General features: G+C 37.1%; 1 protein-coding gene across 1 annotated transcript; it reads left to right on the forward strand.

Moving 5' to 3' along the window:
* The first annotated feature begins 731 nt into the window (after positions 1-731).
* LOC139962922 (cystine/glutamate transporter-like) lies at positions 732-16,420 on the forward strand. Its single transcript, XM_071963334.1, has 8 exons — positions 732-1,361; positions 5,332-5,560; positions 7,160-7,204; positions 8,388-8,511; positions 10,173-10,373; positions 10,672-10,821; positions 12,737-12,914; positions 15,483-16,420. The coding sequence occupies exons 1-8, from the start codon at positions 875-877 to the stop codon at positions 15,545-15,547; spliced, it is 1,479 nt and encodes a 492-aa protein (XP_071819435.1). The 5' UTR covers positions 732-874; the 3' UTR covers positions 15,548-16,420.
* Positions 16,421-17,670: the final 1,250 nt, after the last annotated feature.

The raw sequence follows: 17,670 nt of genomic DNA on the forward strand, positions 1-17,670 counted from the left end.
GACTCATCATTTAATGTTTTTATAACGTTATTTTATAACGTTATCATAATATTTCTCAAAATGGTATTATAACGTCTTGACAACATCTTCTGCAACATCTCAAAAACGTTGTGCTGACATCGAAATAATGTTATATAAAACGTTGTGAAAACGTTATCCTGCTATTCTAGCGACTCAACATTTAACGTTTTAATAACATTATTTGTTACGTTATGATAACATTTGTTCAAATATTTGCGTGAAAAACGGTGAAACTATGCTGCTTGAAAGCAGCTTCCGTGCGGCAGCTGAGGCAGCGCCAAATAGTATTTAGTATTATACGCGCCAAGTTGTAATATAATAATTCTTGGCTGAAATGTAATGGTATGGTGTCTGTGGTAAAATTATAGATGAGCGCTTTGATAATTAATTAGTGTGCTTCGCAACTTTACTTGTTGAGATATTTCTCACGAGGATGTAGTCCTTGTGCCCTCAGTATGCGTTTCAACTACCTGACAGAAGGAACCCGTGATGAAAATAAGCCCTAATTAACCCGTCTCCGTCCCCCCTGCTGTTCGGAACCTCATGCCAGGTATCATCTTGTTACGGTAACGTCTGTATGTCGCATACTATCCTCTTAACTATATATTGTACAATATCACAACGCACGTAATCTATAGACTATCCATGAAATCTCGAAATGTCCTTTCAGGACCACTGTACCGAACTGTACTGTGGGCGTCACTCCTGCAATTCACAAGCGCTTGGATGACGGACACTCACAGTTCAAAGAGTGAACAAATAGGTAAGTGCAAGGGCTCGGTAATTTGAGGTATCTCAACCTGTTTTGCAGTCGAAGTCCCAAGAGCTAGACTAGTCCATTCAAATACTCAATATGACGAAACAGAAACGTCCTATTTATAAGCAACGTATTCCAGACGAGGATAACAATATTTCCGAAGACAAAGTCATTTTAAGACCAGTCGTCGGGATCTCTGGTTCCATAGCTTTCATCGTTGGATCTATAATCGGTACCGGAATATTCTTATCCCCGACAGGGGTGTTGGATGGTGTCAGTGGCTCGGTCGGGTGGTCACTTGTAGTATGGGTACTTTGTGCGTTAATCGCGGTGTGTGGGGCCTATTGCTATATAGAACTGGGTACGATCTTCAAGAAGTCTGGCGGAGACTTTACTTTTATGGATGAAGTATATGGACCAATGGTCGGCTATGTTAGAGTGTGGATAATGTTCTTCATGGGTGGACCTACATGGAGTGCTGTACAGTGTTTGGTCGTTGCTTTGTACATTACTACACCGGTTGTCGGGGATTGCATCGAGACACCCTACCTCTCGGTTAGACTGTTAGCAGTTTGTGTTTTAAGTAAGTATGTTCATCCTTTGTTCCATTAACATTCATGTAGTGTCCAGGGAGTATATAGTGTGCACACGCTGCAGTACTCAATACAGCTTTCCAATAACATCGTTTAGATACAATTCAGTCAATTCATGTTAGGTTGTAGGAGATGCAAAATACATACACATACACCCAGAATGCAGAATGCAAATTAAATCTATGAATTCGTGAATTATCTGCTCTGCATAAATATTTTAAAGAAAGTAGAGGCAGGTGTGCCCGGTCTGATCTTTTCCAACTCACATGAATTGGAAACAAACGCCTCACATTTTCTGTACCAAATAGAATTTAACGTATGCAGAGTTCAATGGATGGACCATAAACATTAAAGGGCTTTACCATCTTTGTGGCTGATACACATAAGTACCTAGTATATTAACGACGTTAATAACCGTTTTAAGCTTCTATTGTAAATGTGTATTTGTGCTGTAATAAAGTTAATCTTGCTGACTGGTTAGTCAACACTGTCGTCCTGAAGAGACAGTGTTTGTTTGAGTTCTCGTTCTAACTTAAATAGTTTAGGGTCAAGGACCCTGTATACTCAGTGGTGATGATCAATAGATAAAAACTGCAGTCTACGTGTATGTAAGGCCCTGTGGGACAAATACACCACATTATATATACGCGTATATCAAATTCGAATTAATACGTGTACATATTCATGTCTGATTTTATACCCCTAATGTATTCGAATTAATACTCGTATGTATTAAATTATATACTTGAATTTATACGCGCGTTTACAATAGCCTATGGTATATTTGTCCCACAAGGCCTTCCATATACGCGAATGCACATAAACAGAATACATAGATCAGGGAGCTGCTACTCTAACGTTAGAGTAGCAGCTCCCTGCATAGATGTAATGATGTTAAGCTATATTGAAAGAGTAAACCATGGAACCATAAACGGTAGCATGTTGCTTTGAACTTTTACATGGCAACCTAATAAATATATGTATATGAAGATGTAAGGATACTTGCCTGAAAAACAAAAACACACAACAATGGATGAGTCAGGACAACATTTATCACTATAGCGCTATACAACTGAATAGCCAGAGTACTATACCATAGAATGGAGACTATCATGCAGAGCTGTTTCTGTATACAATACTTAAGTATTTTGGGATACAAAAGTCGCAAAACTCAAACTTGATGTAAAAAATGTATGCCTGGTACTAAGTTGACCCTTGTTAGCTTTTGAAACGTAGTGATTACCGCATGTAATCTTGGTGCTCTTCGCCTATCGATAAAATATCAATGTAAAAATCGAAACAGAGTTTGTTGACAGGTAATCGTGTGACATAATGCCACAAAGATGAAAGAAAGACAGAGGGACACTGTTTGTTGTTGGTAAGTTATTTAAGCCAACAAAGAGCTGAATTTACATTTGCAATAGTTGAACTGATTAGATCCATTGACATTTGGACCTATATGCTGACCCCAAATGACAGCCACCCAAAATAATAGGGTTCTGGTACTGTGCTATAAGAAAGACACATGCCAAATATGAACTATGTGATGTAACCTATTGGGGGATATCGTGTTTGCAAGGTTTGTTTTTATAAGACTGTACAGAGTGTGACCTTTGATGACCCCAAATGACCTTTGACCTCTACAAAAAAAGATAAGGTTTTTGTATTCATTATAGGGCAGACACATACAAAATATGAGAGCCAGTCAAGTTACATTTCTGGAGATATCGTTTTTACAAGGAGTTCATAAGTTGACCCCTGGTGACCTTAAAGAACTTTAACCTACACTAAATTGTGTAAAAATGTTACACTACATAAGGCTAGCATACCACGCATATATATATATATATATATATATATATACAGCTGACCCCGAATGACCTTTCACCACCACCAAAACAACAGGGTTCTTGTACTGCTTATGGGGGAACCACATGCCAAATATGAGATGTCACCTATCTTGAGATACCGTGTTTACAAGTCAGGGCGTTACATACACACACAGCTGTTCGTCCCAACACACTCATGAAAAGTTATGAAATTACCTCTTGAATCTTGCGGTCAGCGAAATCACCTGTTACTAGTTAAGTAGTGAAGATTAGTTTTGACCTCTTTTGCTGCCAGTGAAATCTCTTTGGAGGCCTGACCTCTGTAAGTGAAACAAATACTACTCTGGAAGAACATGGCGTAGTGGAATTCTCTAAGGTAATAGCTTCAAGTATATTCAACAACCAGGTTCAATGTTTGATGTCCGCTATTTAATTTACTAAACACTCATTTGTGCTATATTAGATATACTTGTTTACTGTTGGATTATTGCACGTCGAACCTGTTGCATCTCATCAAGTTTGTCCAGGATATGGATCTTGAGGTAGGGCCATGGGGCTTCGCAAAAGTTTTACATTTTGACCACTGCTAAAATCAATGACGTTTGTCTCAACAAAAGACATACGAGACCGTTGCGACAATCTTCATTACTATAAAGTATCACGTTTTCAACAATCTCCCTCTTGAGATATTGTGCTTACAATGGCAAATGGCATTTAACCTCCACCAAAGAAACAGTATAGGCTAGTTGCACATCAACTTTGTCTAAGAATCCACCAAAACAACAGGGATCTTGTGTTTGAGTCAAGTTTGCTGTTATTGCTGCTAGGATTTTATGCAAAGATTTTCACTCAACACCAGTGCAGTTCCAGTGCGAGTGGAAGATAGATGTTCTTTCAACCTTAGATTTTCATTGCGTTACAGATCGTTTTGATTTAGGCAGTGTAATTGATTAATAGCGATACTTTTGGCACACCAATCTGCAGCTTGAAAAGAAAAGATAAATAATTGGGAAAAAGTTCGAATCGCGCTAATCGAGTAGCGGTTCAAAATAGCAGTCAGGTACTGCATAGGCTTAGGACTCGCGCACACCTATAGCTACTGTATAATATATGGCTAGGATTAGAGGAGCCCTAACGTAACAGAAGCAAAGCTATCCTTTTAGGTATTTTATCAGATGTTTTTATTTATATTTGTTTGAGACACTTCAGAAAGCCTAGCTGTTTATTTATCATTCTGCGACATGGTTTACTTTGTTCATCACTTACTTTTGGTAGAAACAAGTTTAAATGTTATACTGTACAGAAACATAATTGTCCAATGTGCAATTACGTAGCACCATGTATGTGCCTAAGTGCCTAACCTTTTGCTCATAGAAAGTATTGATGATGTAGATCTTTACAATGGAGACTTGAAAAGCAATCATAGTGACGAGTGAATTTTGCGTTTTGGCGAGTAGATTTTTAGTCATGGTCGCCAAATAACAAGTACTTTTAAAAATATGTCAGTGTCGAGGCCTGAAAACCTTTAGAACATGATTTCACATGGTAGAAATCATGGATACTTTTCATACATGTTATATGGATTTGCCACGTTGAGTACAAGAATCATGTTGCTTGTGAGGTCAAATCTCATTTTAGGTCATTAGAGGTCAAACTATGAAAACCCTTTTACATGATATCTAACGATGGAAATCGTTGATACCTCTAATACTTGGTGTGTGGATGCAGCACATTGAGTACAAGACCCCTGTTGTTGTTGGTGGAGGTGTGTATTGCCATGTACAGTAGATTGACCTGTGTGTATCATGCAATAGTGTTATTGTACAACAATATAGTATTTCGGGCCATTTATATTGTGACAGCTATTTCTGGTTAACAAGCAGAAGTCTAGTGCATGCAACGAAGTCATCGAAACCTCAATGCTTTTTGCATTCTAGTTGTTTTCTTCAATTTCGACCCCCCCCCCACACCCCCAGAACCACTGGGAGGGTGGTCAAACGGTTGTTAGAACGATGACACATCATTTCAGCATTTCTGACTGTACAAGAATTGTTTAAAATATTATTTCTGGAACACAACCTTCCATCACTCATGTTTTCATCTTCCTTATTATTTTTTTCTTTCTGTTTAGTGTTAACGTTGCTTGTTAATGGCTACTCAACAACTCTCGCAACACGTTTCCAAATATTTTATACCATAGCCAAGACCGTTGGCTTGATTGTTATTATTGTCTCGGGTATTGTGATGCTTTTTGGGGGACACACGGACAATTTCCAGCATCCATTCCAGCCACAAGAACCTTTTAGCTTACGAAAGTTGCCACAGGCCTTTTATGCTGGAAGCTTTGCCTACAGTGGCTGGTATGTATAACGAGCTATTACAACATAATAACATGTACAATTTAATGCATAGTGAGTACTATTTGTTATGTGAGCCTGTTTAGACGTAGAACAAAACTTACAAAAATGCCGGTTGCTATGGTGCAAGAAACTACATACATTAATTTCCTCTAATGCAAATATATGTCTCTATGTGTGTCTGTACGTCTATACCTCAGACTACCTGTTTGCATATGCAACAATCTGTCTCATAGATTTATCTACTTGCTATATATCCGTTAACAAACTGTACTAAGCTTATCAATACTGAATCAAAGAAATCCATGCGTATCTGTGATGCTTCGGCAATTCGATGACTCAAAACGTGAGATGGTTCAATTTCCTGATAGGTCAGTCCCCCTAACTAGCTAAAAGAGTCCTATGTTTTTTATGTTGGTCGAAGATTATGTAAGGTCACAGGAGGTCAAAGTATGTGTACCTTGTAACCATGCTAACTCCCTTGTGAACTATGAAGTATGTAGGTGTGGCCTTTATTATAATGAACACAAAGTCCCTGTTGATAATACTGGGAACCAATGGTTATAGTTGAATTCAAAATGTGAAAATCTTAGAAGCCTTACATGCTTTGATGATGTGGAACAAGTCAGCAGTTGGCTAATGAAGTCGAAAAATGTACCCTTATAAACATTTTTTTCTATCCATTCCTGCTAAAAAGCATTAAGAAATGCAGCTTTTTAAGGCATAACTATGGGACAGTATGTGCTCATCATGTCTGCAGAGAATATTTTAATCATATGAAGAGAACGTTTTTGCAGACGTCACTCAAACATTTAACTAATAGGCTTATTCAAGCTACTCAACAATTAAAGGTCATCAGTTTGCACCCAAAATATGCCAGTGAGTCAAATAATGGTCAGCCATGCTACACTTACAACTCGCCTGTCACTGCCGCTCTAAAAGCAGTTGTCCATAATTTGGGGCGTATCTATGACTTTACAATCATTGCACCTAGTCAACCGTTTTGATAACATCGTATTATCTTTAAAACATAATCATTATAATCATTATTACTACGTGATTTCCTGAGACCTATAATGGACTCAACATGTAATGTTTATATCTTTTCCTATGGTATTATGTTACCATCAATTACAAATCAGAGAACATATAGTCATACTAAAATATATATTTTTATAAAAAATAGAAACGTATTTTCTACTTTCCTGACGACTGAACATTAAACGTATTAAAAAAGTCTTGCGTAACGCTATCATAGCATTTCAGGTATCATTTTTTGTTTTCTCGATGTTGTAAAACATATGATAACTTGCCGTTAAACTCTTTGTTTACAAAAATAACACTTGTTTGAAATTTCACAATGAAATTTAAATTCCCAGACTATGATAGCCACTTGAGAGGTACTGTAATAGTCCATTAATAAGCGCAGCAGCAATTCGGGACGAAGTGGTCACGTGAGCAGAGCTCCACACACTTTGTCTCATATTTAATGGCCGTTCTGAGCCAACAAGTGCTGCTAAGGTTCCAGATATTGCCCCCCCCCCGTCTTCCCCACAGGACATTAATATGATTTATTAATATCATGCTTCTTGTTTTCTTCAGGTCATTCCTTATTTTTGTTGTAGAGGAAGTGAAGCACCCACTGAAGTAAGTAAACAAAGGGTGAAGCTTGTGTTGTTAATCACCTTGTAGATCATGGTACTAAATGTGGAGGAAGAAATAGAGATTAATGATTACTGAGATATATATATATATATATATATATATATATATATATATATATATATATATATATATATATATATATCTATATATATATATATATATAAATATGAAATTACTTGAACACTTACACAACCAAAGTACAGCTGATCTTTTTTTTTTGCTGGTTTTTCCATGGCCATGGTTCCAATTTTGGCATTTATGCAAATTTTGATGACAAGAACGTTGTGAACATAACGTTTAGCTAATGTAATATCAACTGCTTGGATTTCTACCAATCAGAAGACAACAAAATGACTTGTGTCAAATAAGAGCACGAGAAACTTACATATAGTAAAATTTAACATGTGACACTGGTCGTCCAATGAGAGCACGAGAAATCGACATATGTCAATTAAGGTTGATATATGTCGATTTCTTCCAATCAGAAGTATAGAAGATGAGATGTGACACTGGTCGTCTCCAGTGAGAGCACGAGAAACCGACATAAGTCCATTTTACTTGACATATGTCGATTTATTAAAATCAGAACGTTAGAAAGCAACATGTGATACTGGTCGTCCAATGAGAGCACGAGAAACCGACACATCTCAATTTTAATTCGACATATGTCGATTTCAGGACTAATTGCACACTAGGCACTCCATATACTTCACTGCCATGTCACTCTAAGCTTATCCTATCAAACGTTTCAGTTCCAGCTACTCCTTGTCACTTTCGGTGATCATGCACTGAAGGGTGTGTGTGTGGGTGTGGTGGGGTAGGTTGTTGTGTGCCACCAATTAAAACAAACAAAAACCGTTCGTTTTTTATTTATTTTAATTATTTTCTTTCTATGTTGTAGAAATCAGTTAACTGATTTATTCATAACACTAACGTTCGACTACCTTTCACGTTTGGACCTAACAAGTAAATGGTACACTTGTATTAATACAGTGACGACCTATCCACCTAAGTAAGTGGAAGTGAAGATGAAAATTTCGGGTACAATATCCTTATGTAAATGGGGAATATCAAAGGCAACCAATAAGACACGGAGAGGTACGGGAGGCCTTTTTTTTTTGGCAACGGCTCATCAGTATTCTGCTGTTTCCTCCTCCAAATTTAGAACCCTACCATTGTCTATGAACATCTCACTGGCGACGGTTACCATCATATACTTGTTGGCAAATATCTCTTACTTAACGATCTTGACACCGCGGGAGATACTGACTTCCGATGCCGTAGCTGCGGTATGTATTTCGAGTTTTATATAATGTCTTGACAATAACTTAGGATATCTTCAACGACAAAATATATATCAAATATAATTTGAATAAATATATGTAGCACATATGTTTAAGAACTCCAGGCTGGCATGTGCTTGTTGAGCAACCACAATATACAGTTGATCAAGTGAAGCGTGGTTCACCTTCTGCAAAGAGTCGCCTACATTTGTTAGGATATAACTACACGTATATTGATATATGAGATAAAAACTCGTGGTAAACCTCAGGGTTAATACTATATATTTACCATCAAGTTAAAATACTCGCCCAATGGCGGCGTGTAGCGCAGACATCTACCAGTCCCTCAGAAGTGTGTTTACTACATCAAACATAAATATTGTATGAAATTAATGCAGCTCATTTCTAAGAGTCTTCTGTAACTTGGCCCTATATATACTGTAGATGGATGGCAGCTTGGAATTTCTTGGTGAATGGTCAGCGTACATTACTAATATTGCCGACACATAGTAATCACAATACAATATAAACAAAGGGCAAGGGGTCAACAATTTCCTGCAAATAAATAAACAAACTAATAAGCAAAGTAAAGTAATTATGACTTTTGAAACACTATATACAAAGTCCAAAGTCAAGTTGACATATGTAGACTCCTATATAATGCATACGCAACTAAGCAAAGATATGAGTAAAGGTGACATAGCAATAGTATCTAGCAAATATCATATTCAATCTGGTCACCTCGTGCAGAGTGAAAAAGATGCATTTTACCATACCTAGTCGGCATGACAATAAATGTAACTATGGAATATATATGCTATGTTTATGAAAAAAAGCAAAGAAGGCAAAGAGAAGGTAAAGAAATTAAGAACAACAAATTTTTATTTCAACTAAATAAATATCAATTAAAATGAATACAATGTGCTAAATGCCGACTACGATATGAGACAAATCTAAAATTAGTGGATGCCAATCATTAAGGCTAAATTTAAATGATATATATTTTCCCAGTAAATAGCATCAGTTATAAAGCTTACGTCTAGTCGACGTGGCAGTCAATGATGGACACATGCATGGAGTAAGTCTCAGTTAGGTGCGAATTGCCGTAACCCAATAACTAGCATGTTCCTCATAGACAAATATAAATGCATAAATACTAAAATAATATAACACTCTATAAACCCTATGTAATAAGATCCTCTCATATTCATATCATATACACCACCAAACAATAGGGAAGGGGAATCTAAATCTATAAGTAAGGCCCAATTTTACCAAAACATTAGGGGTGCCACAAGTCTTTTTAAAATTGATAGTTGAGAAAACACTCCCGAGGTATTGATAAGTATAGGAATAAATTTTTGATAGCGTTTTGTTCTCCGTGCAATTGATTATTTCGCTCTCTCAATTCAAGAGTTATTATTTATCGCGTGCAGTGGGGTGGGTGGGGTGAGGTGGTTGGGTGGGACGGGTGCGGTGGGGTGGGTGGGTGGGGTGGGGTGGGGTGTGGTGCGGTGGGGTGGAGTGTGGTGTGGTGGGGTGCGGTACCGTCAATGCTTTAAGGTGCGGTGAGGGGATATTGATCATTTAATGATTTCTTGATCCCGACTCAAGTGGCAGAATATGTTTTAATTATAACTTTATTGACGATTTTTCTCATTTGACAGACATATTCTGTACGTGTACTTGGGTCCTGGTCTTGGACTGTTTGGGTCTTTGTAGCAATCTCAGCTGTTGGAACACTAAACAGTGGCGTATTTTCAAGAACAAGAATGTCGTTTGCTGCGTCCAGAGAGGGGCGATTCCCTAAGATTTTATCTTTTATCCATATTAAACATCGGACACCGTTACTGGCTATTCTCTTACCAGTAAGTTAATTTCTTGTTGAACATGAAATATTATTGTAAGCACAATGCACACTTAGCCTTACCAGTATATGTGGAACATGAAATATTACTATTAAACAAGAATAGTTTATTTAGTTTCTGCTCAAATAATCATTCCCTTTGATGCGTTCAATTTATTGTTTACATTTATTTGGATTTGGTTAAAATAAAACCGCTATGTTAAGTTGTATGTAGTTATAATATTTGTATTTTGTTAGTTTCCTGGAAATATATTCCTATGTATATTTTCCATTATTGCAGCCATTTGTTTTCATTCCAGGTCCCGATCACGTTAGTGCTGCTGTTTTGGGCTAATGTTTGGTTCATGATTAACTTCATGGGTTTCGTAGAGGTTATATTCCAAACGATGTGTTACTGTATCATCCCATACATCAGATGGACGCAGCCTGAGAGAGAAATACCATTTAAGGTTTTTGCAATTAATTTTCAGTGTTACAATTTTCTCGAGATGATACAAAGATCTATGAACAACAACATCTATTAAACTTAAAGACGCAATCGAACTAATATCGCATTGATAGAATAACTTCATGCGTTTAAAAGCAGTAGTTGGCAATAGTTTCCCCTTTCCCTAGTGTGAATTTGGCGAAATAAAGGAACGTATTTATGCGTGTTCTGGTATTGTTTACTGTTATTGTTATTGTTGGGTATGAAACCACACGATTGTGGCAAAGGTCAAGGTAAAAACATCTGTTAAACGGGCATGTATGGCTTCATGTATGGAACACGAAAAAGGCAAAATAACTTTCTCGTTCAACCATATACATGTGGTTCTATAGAACATATCGTTATGCTCAAACAAAACATGAACATACACACACACCCACCCATACACATAACCGAAGTATCCACATGTCATTGGAAGAAGATATATTTAGCTTGAGATGTAGAAACAGCTGGAGATGACATCGAAATGAGTCGTATGTATACTAGGGTTGCTTACCATTTTTTCTTTACCGTATAAAAAAGGCCTAAGTTCGCATAACCGCATGTGGTGAACTTGGTGGGTACGAGAGTATTCGGAAAAGTTTGAATAAACTAAATACAGGTCTTGCAATAAGTAGAATATAAAGATGCCCGAAGTAAAATGTCCCGTGGGTTTCTGGGACTTGTAAATGAAATGACAGGTGGTTCTGAGAAAACTGATTTCAGACGTTCGGTGCTTTGAAGTATGTGAAAATTCTTCTGAATGTTCTCAGTTAAGGCCCGGTCACACTACAGCGATATTTTATCTGAATACGGTCCGGTTTTTCCGATTTTAGGCCGAAGAGTGAGGTTTGTGGTAGTGAATGTAATAAACTCAGTGGAATATTCGAATACCTACTCCAAATCTGAGGGGTTCTGGAACGGACTATATTCTGAAGTGACGTCACATCGAAAAAGATAAAAATCGTAAGAGAAATCGGATAGCTTTCCGATAAAAGGAAACGGAGTTAATATCAAAAGTTAGGAGAGGGCTATTCCACATCGGAATGGCTCAACAGATAGCAAATCAGGTCCTTTATCACTGTGGCTAGAAGACCCGAACGAAAAACTGGCAGTTTCGATTCCTCCGGGAAAATCGGATAGTATTCCGATAAAATATCGCTGTATAGTGTGACCGGGCCTTTCCACGCGATTATCCCTACAACCCTCTGGTCTATTAACTACTGGCTTGGGTTTGTTGCCATGGCGACATGCTGAAATGAGCTTTGTTCTCCTTTTGATCGTTGCGCGCTTTGAACGGATGATTTCTAGTTTTTTTTTTTCCACGCTTAGGTTGCACTGACCCGATTCACGCTTCCCTGGAGTAGATTCTTTACACAATGGCTAGGGGGAGGGGGTGTTGTTAAATATTTATGGGGTGGGTGGTTTGACAATCGGTTAATGGGTACGGGTTGTTCATTGGGTTTCTATATGGTTGGAATGTGCCAGTTACTAGATCTAGGCTTACGCCAAGAAAATCTTCTCTCTTCAGATTTGTTTGTACCGTAATTCGAAGATTTGAAACCTTTTTTCTATTGCGGTCGGCTTTGCTGCTAGAGCAGGACTTTATGACTGCTAAGCCGTCGTCTCTTCAATGCCAGATACTTGCAAACCACAAAAAAAACTTTAGAAATCAGAGATATGAGAAAGAAAGCGAATTCTCTGAACTGAACATTTGTTGATAAAATATAAATATACTAACTCCGGGGTAATTTCTCATTTACGTGAGGTTAATAGGGGGTAGACGTTGTACCCACCCCCCCCCCCCCCCACACACACACCTCCTGTCTCTTTCTCTCGCCCATATCCACTAATTTTGGTTTATTTTCTGATGATGATTTGCTTCTCTTTTTTTACAGACCAATATTTCTCTGAGCATTATTGCGATAGCAGCCAACGTTATCCTGCTAATCTTGACGATCATCAGTGTCCCGATTGACTGTCTGGTGGGAGTATTGTTCATCGGAGTAGCAACTGTTATCTATTTCATCGATAAGTCAATATCATCACACCCGGATAAATACTCACGGATAACAAGTTAGTTATAGTAGCTTTATTAGCTTTCAAGCCAATGGAGCTTTTGCCATTCATGCATTTATCCATTCATTCATTTTATTATCAATAAATTCATCCATCCATCCCTAGATGAATGAATGCTGTCTTACGAGCATAACACTCACTGTGTAAATATAATAAATGAACTGAAAATGAAGAACACGACCTTTAAAAGTGATATTTCTTGGAGTATAAGCACTCAGTCACACCCCCACATATCACGACTCAGTCTGCGGTAAATTGTAGCTTCGTGTATAAGACACTACGTACAGTATGTACTGACAACAGTAGATGCACCACAAAAAATATATGTGGTTTCGTTTTCGAAATGTATACATTAACTACATCAATTTACTGAATAAGTTTTGGTTTCGTTACTACATCACTTTACTTAATATGTCATTGGTTTCGTTACTACATCACTTTACTAAATATATCATTGGTTTCGTTACTACATCACTTTACTGAATATATCATTGGTTTCGTTACTACATCACTTTACTGAATATGTCTTGGTTTCGTTCGTACTACATCACTTTACTGAATATGTCATTGGTTTCGTTACTACATCACTTTACTGAATATGTCATTGGTTTCGTTACTACATCACTTTACTGAATATGTCTTTGGTTTCGTTACTACATCACTTTACTGAATAGGTCCTATGTCGTTGGTTTCGTTACTACATCACTATGCTGAATATGTCGTTGGTTTCGTTACTACATCACTTTAATGCACATGTCATTGGTTTCGTTACTACATCACTTTACTGCACATGTCATTGGTATCGTTACTACATCACTTTACTGCACATGTCATTGGTTTCGTTACTACATCAATGTACTACATATGTCATTGGTTTCGTTACTACATCACTTTACTGAATATGTCTCTGGTTTCGTTCGTACTACATCACTTTACTGAATATGTCATTGGTTTCGTTACTACATCACTTTACTGAATATGTCATTGGTTTTGTTACTTTACTGAATATGGCATTGGTTTCGTTACTACATCACTTTACAGAATATGTCTTTGGTTTCGTTCGTACTACATCACTTAACTGAATATGTCATTGGTTTTGTTACTACATCACTATACTGAATATGTCTTTGGTTAATACATCATTTTACTGAATATGTCATTGGTTTTGTTACTACATCACTTTACTGAATATGTCATTGGTTTTGTTACTACATCACCCTCCTTAATATGTCTTTGGTTTCGTTACTACATCACTTTACTGACTATGTCTTTGGTTTCGTTACTACACCACTTTACTGAATATGTCATTGGTTTCGTTACTTCATCACCTTACTGAATATGTCATTGGTTTCGTTACTACATCACTTTACTGAATATGTCTTTGGTTTCGTTACTACATCACTTTACAGAATATGTCTTTGGTTTCGTTCGTACTACATCATTTTACTGAATATGTCATTGGTTTCGTTACTACACCACTTTACTGAATATGTCATTGGTTTCGTTACTACATCACTTTACTGAATATGTCATTGGTTTTGTTACTACATCACTTTCCTTAATATGTCTTTGGTTTCGTTACTTCATAACTTTACTGAATATGTCTTTAGTTTCGTTACTACACCACTTTACTGAATATGTCATTGGTTTCGTTACTACATCACTTTACTGAATATATCATTGGTTTCGTTACTTCATCACTTTACTGAATATGTCATTGGTTTCGTTACTACATCACATTACTGAATATGTTTTTGGTTTCGTTACTACATCACTTTACTGAATATGTCATTGGTTTTGTTACTACATCACTTTACTGAATATGTCATTGGTTTCGTTACTACATCACTTTGCTTAATATGTCTTTGGTTTCGTTACTACATCACTTTACTGAATATGCCTTTGGTTTCGTTGCTACATCACTTTCCTTAATATGTCTTTGGTTTCGTTACTACATCACTTTACTGAATATGTCATTGGTTTCGTTACTACATCACTTTACTGAATATGTCATTGGTTTCGTTACTACATCACTTTACTGAATATATCATTGGTTTCGTTACTACATCACTTTACAGAATATGTTTTTGGTTTCGTTACTACATCACTTTACTGAATATGTCATTGGTTTTGTTACTACATCACTTTACTGAATATGTCATTGGTTTCGTTACTATACATCACTTTCCTTAATATGTCTTTGGTTTCGTTACTACATCACTTTACTGACTATGTCTTTGGTTTCGTTACTACATCACTTTACTGACTATGTCTTTGGTTTCGTTACTACTTCAGTTTACTGAATATGTCATTGGTTTCGTTACTACATCATTTTACTGAATATGTCTTTGGTTTCGTTACTACATCACTTTACTGAATATGTCATTGGTTTCGTTACTACACCACTTTCCTTAATATGTCTTTGGTTTCGTTACGACATCAGTTTACTGACTATGTCTTTGGTTTCGTTAGTATGATATTCATCTTCACTACCAAATATTTTAACACTCTTTCTAACAGTAAGATACTTCTCTCTCCACCTCTCTCCCTCTCTCTCTATTTCAGAAAAAGTTAACAACTTTTTTCAGAGGCTCTTTTTGTCCATACCCCAAGAGGAAAGAACTTACTAAAGGCATCCAGCTTCATGAACATACAATTCTTCTCTTCTGTGAGACAGAAAGGTCAAGATATATTCCTGCATATAAGGCTGACCAGCGATAACAGCTCCCTACACTAACCGAGAGACGTTGTCAGTAACGTGTATATATAATCTGTAGTAGGGCATATGTGCCTGGAGTCTCATTGAATAATATGCAACTTGTCACTTAATGTTCCAGATTTTACACGTCGATCCATTATGATCAAGTTTTAAGGAATCGCAGTGAAAGTTTATTGGGTTTGTAAAGTTCGGAACTATCGAGATATGAGAGTTATGGTCCTTAAGGTAAATAAGCAAGCTTTTATATGGGACTGTAACTGGGAAGATGTTTGGTAAGAATATAATCTAGATGTTCAAGGGCGGCGGAACCGGGGGGCACAGGGGGCACGTGCCCCCCCCCACTTTTCCTCAGGTTAAAAATGTGCCCTTTTTCTACATAAAAACTGAGGTGTCTCAAGTTAGCAAGAGGCAAGGGAACCAGAATGAACACTCGAGAAGGGCCGTTTCCGGCCATCTGAGGGGTTTGTAAAACCAAAAATTTTCTTGTACGCTCCGCGCCAACTGGTGGTGGCGCTCCGCTCAGATAGTCGTGCATACAACTTTGCAAATCCTGGCTACGCCCCTGACTTTGAATGAACTTCTGTGGGTCAAATTAAAGCTATTTCGAATGGAAAAATTTGTTAAGATATTAACGAGAAATAAACTCTAATACATTAGCAACTAGCATGATTTCACCTAATTTTCTCAAGAAAAAAACTAATTGTTCCTTGTTTCCCAATTTGCACATTGCAGTGCTAGTATGCATATTTTCCTTGCGGGGGGGGGGGGGGAGGGGCGCAAATAAGATAATACAATGAGAGTAATAAAGGGTACTAAATATAAGGCTGCATCAGTCCAATCGAATTTCTGCAAAGTGCCCTTTGATGTCGGTGCCCCCCCCCCCCCCAGATTAAAAGTGTTTCCGCCGCCCTTGTAGATGTTGCCTTAGCCCGTGGGAAAACATGTTGCTACACAATGTTAGTCAATATGCTCCACAAAAAAGGAAAATAGTTAAAAGAAAATACCAACCAGAATGGTTCAATAAAGATCTAAAATATCGGCAAGAAGAAAGGAGATAAGGAAAAGTTTAAGAAACGTCGTTTTAAGCTGCTTATCTGACGAACCATGGCAAATTAGGTTTCTTCAAGTTGATATAATGTTGCCAAAACCGTTTCATTAATTAAGAAACTAATGTACGGAAGTATTCAAATATTTATCCGCTGAAGACAGATTTTATTCATGTATTTTGTTACGTCCGTGCCTCTTGATTTAAACAAACCAACGAGAGAACGCCCTGTAATGAATATTCAGTAACAAAGAAGTTTTCCTTTCTCGAAGAACTGCTGATCGTCGATGCGACTAGCAGACTAATGACAACAGTAATAAGAGTGCAAAACCTAGCATATGGCATTTATGCATACACTATTGTGTATTGCAATTCAGCAATAATCTCGCTTCCAAAGTCCTATGATATGAAAATAGTTGTCCGGTGATGAAACCTAACGTAGAGGAAGAATTAAGTGGAAAAGAAAGAACCGGTATCACTAAAGTAATACTATCTATTAACAGGATTATATTAATGTATATGTATAGTATGCATACCTTACCAACTCATTACCATGCTGACGCGACATGGAGCTAACTAAATACAGGCCATGAGACGAATGTGGGAGCTTAGGGCTTATGGATTTCAACTTCACTTCAGATGGCTTCCAATTCAACATTTCTGTAGGTCTTAACAACTATCTCTGTCATTTTCGGTCATTAAATGGCATGTTTCATCCATAAACAATATCTGTGGTACATTGAAACGAAAGAAAACCATAAGATCAAACATTCTCTTATGTTTGTTCCCTTTCCGGTACGAACGGAATCACTTTAAGAGTGCTGCAACCATAAAAGGTTTAAAGTTTTAATTAAGGATATTATATGACTCTTCCACTTATCTATTTATTGTCTTATTGTTCTTTATCTCTTCGTCTGCCTATTTGTTTGTGTTTATTTGTTTTGACGTTTTATTGTCACTTTTAGTTTCCACTTGTGTATGGTTTATAC

Source organism: Apostichopus japonicus, chromosome 3 (assembly GCF_037975245.1).
Source record: "Apostichopus japonicus isolate 1M-3 chromosome 3, ASM3797524v1, whole genome shotgun sequence".
Classification (NCBI taxonomy): Eukaryota; Metazoa; Echinodermata; class Holothuroidea; order Aspidochirotida; family Stichopodidae; genus Apostichopus; species Apostichopus japonicus.

Excerpts from the sequence above, each read along its gene's own strand:
- LOC139962922 (XM_071963334.1), top strand. The coding sequence starts at position 875 with ATGACGAAACAGAAACGTCCTATTTATAAGCAACGTATTCCAGACGAG. Across the intron at positions 10,822-12,736 it reads AGAGAGAAATACCATTTAAG|ACCAATATTTCTCTGAGCAT; the intron begins GTTTTTGCAATT and ends CTTTTTTTACAG. Across the intron at positions 12,915-15,482 it reads TAAATACTCACGGATAACAA|AAAAAGTTAACAACTTTTTT; the intron begins GTTAGTTATAGT and ends TCTCTATTTCAG.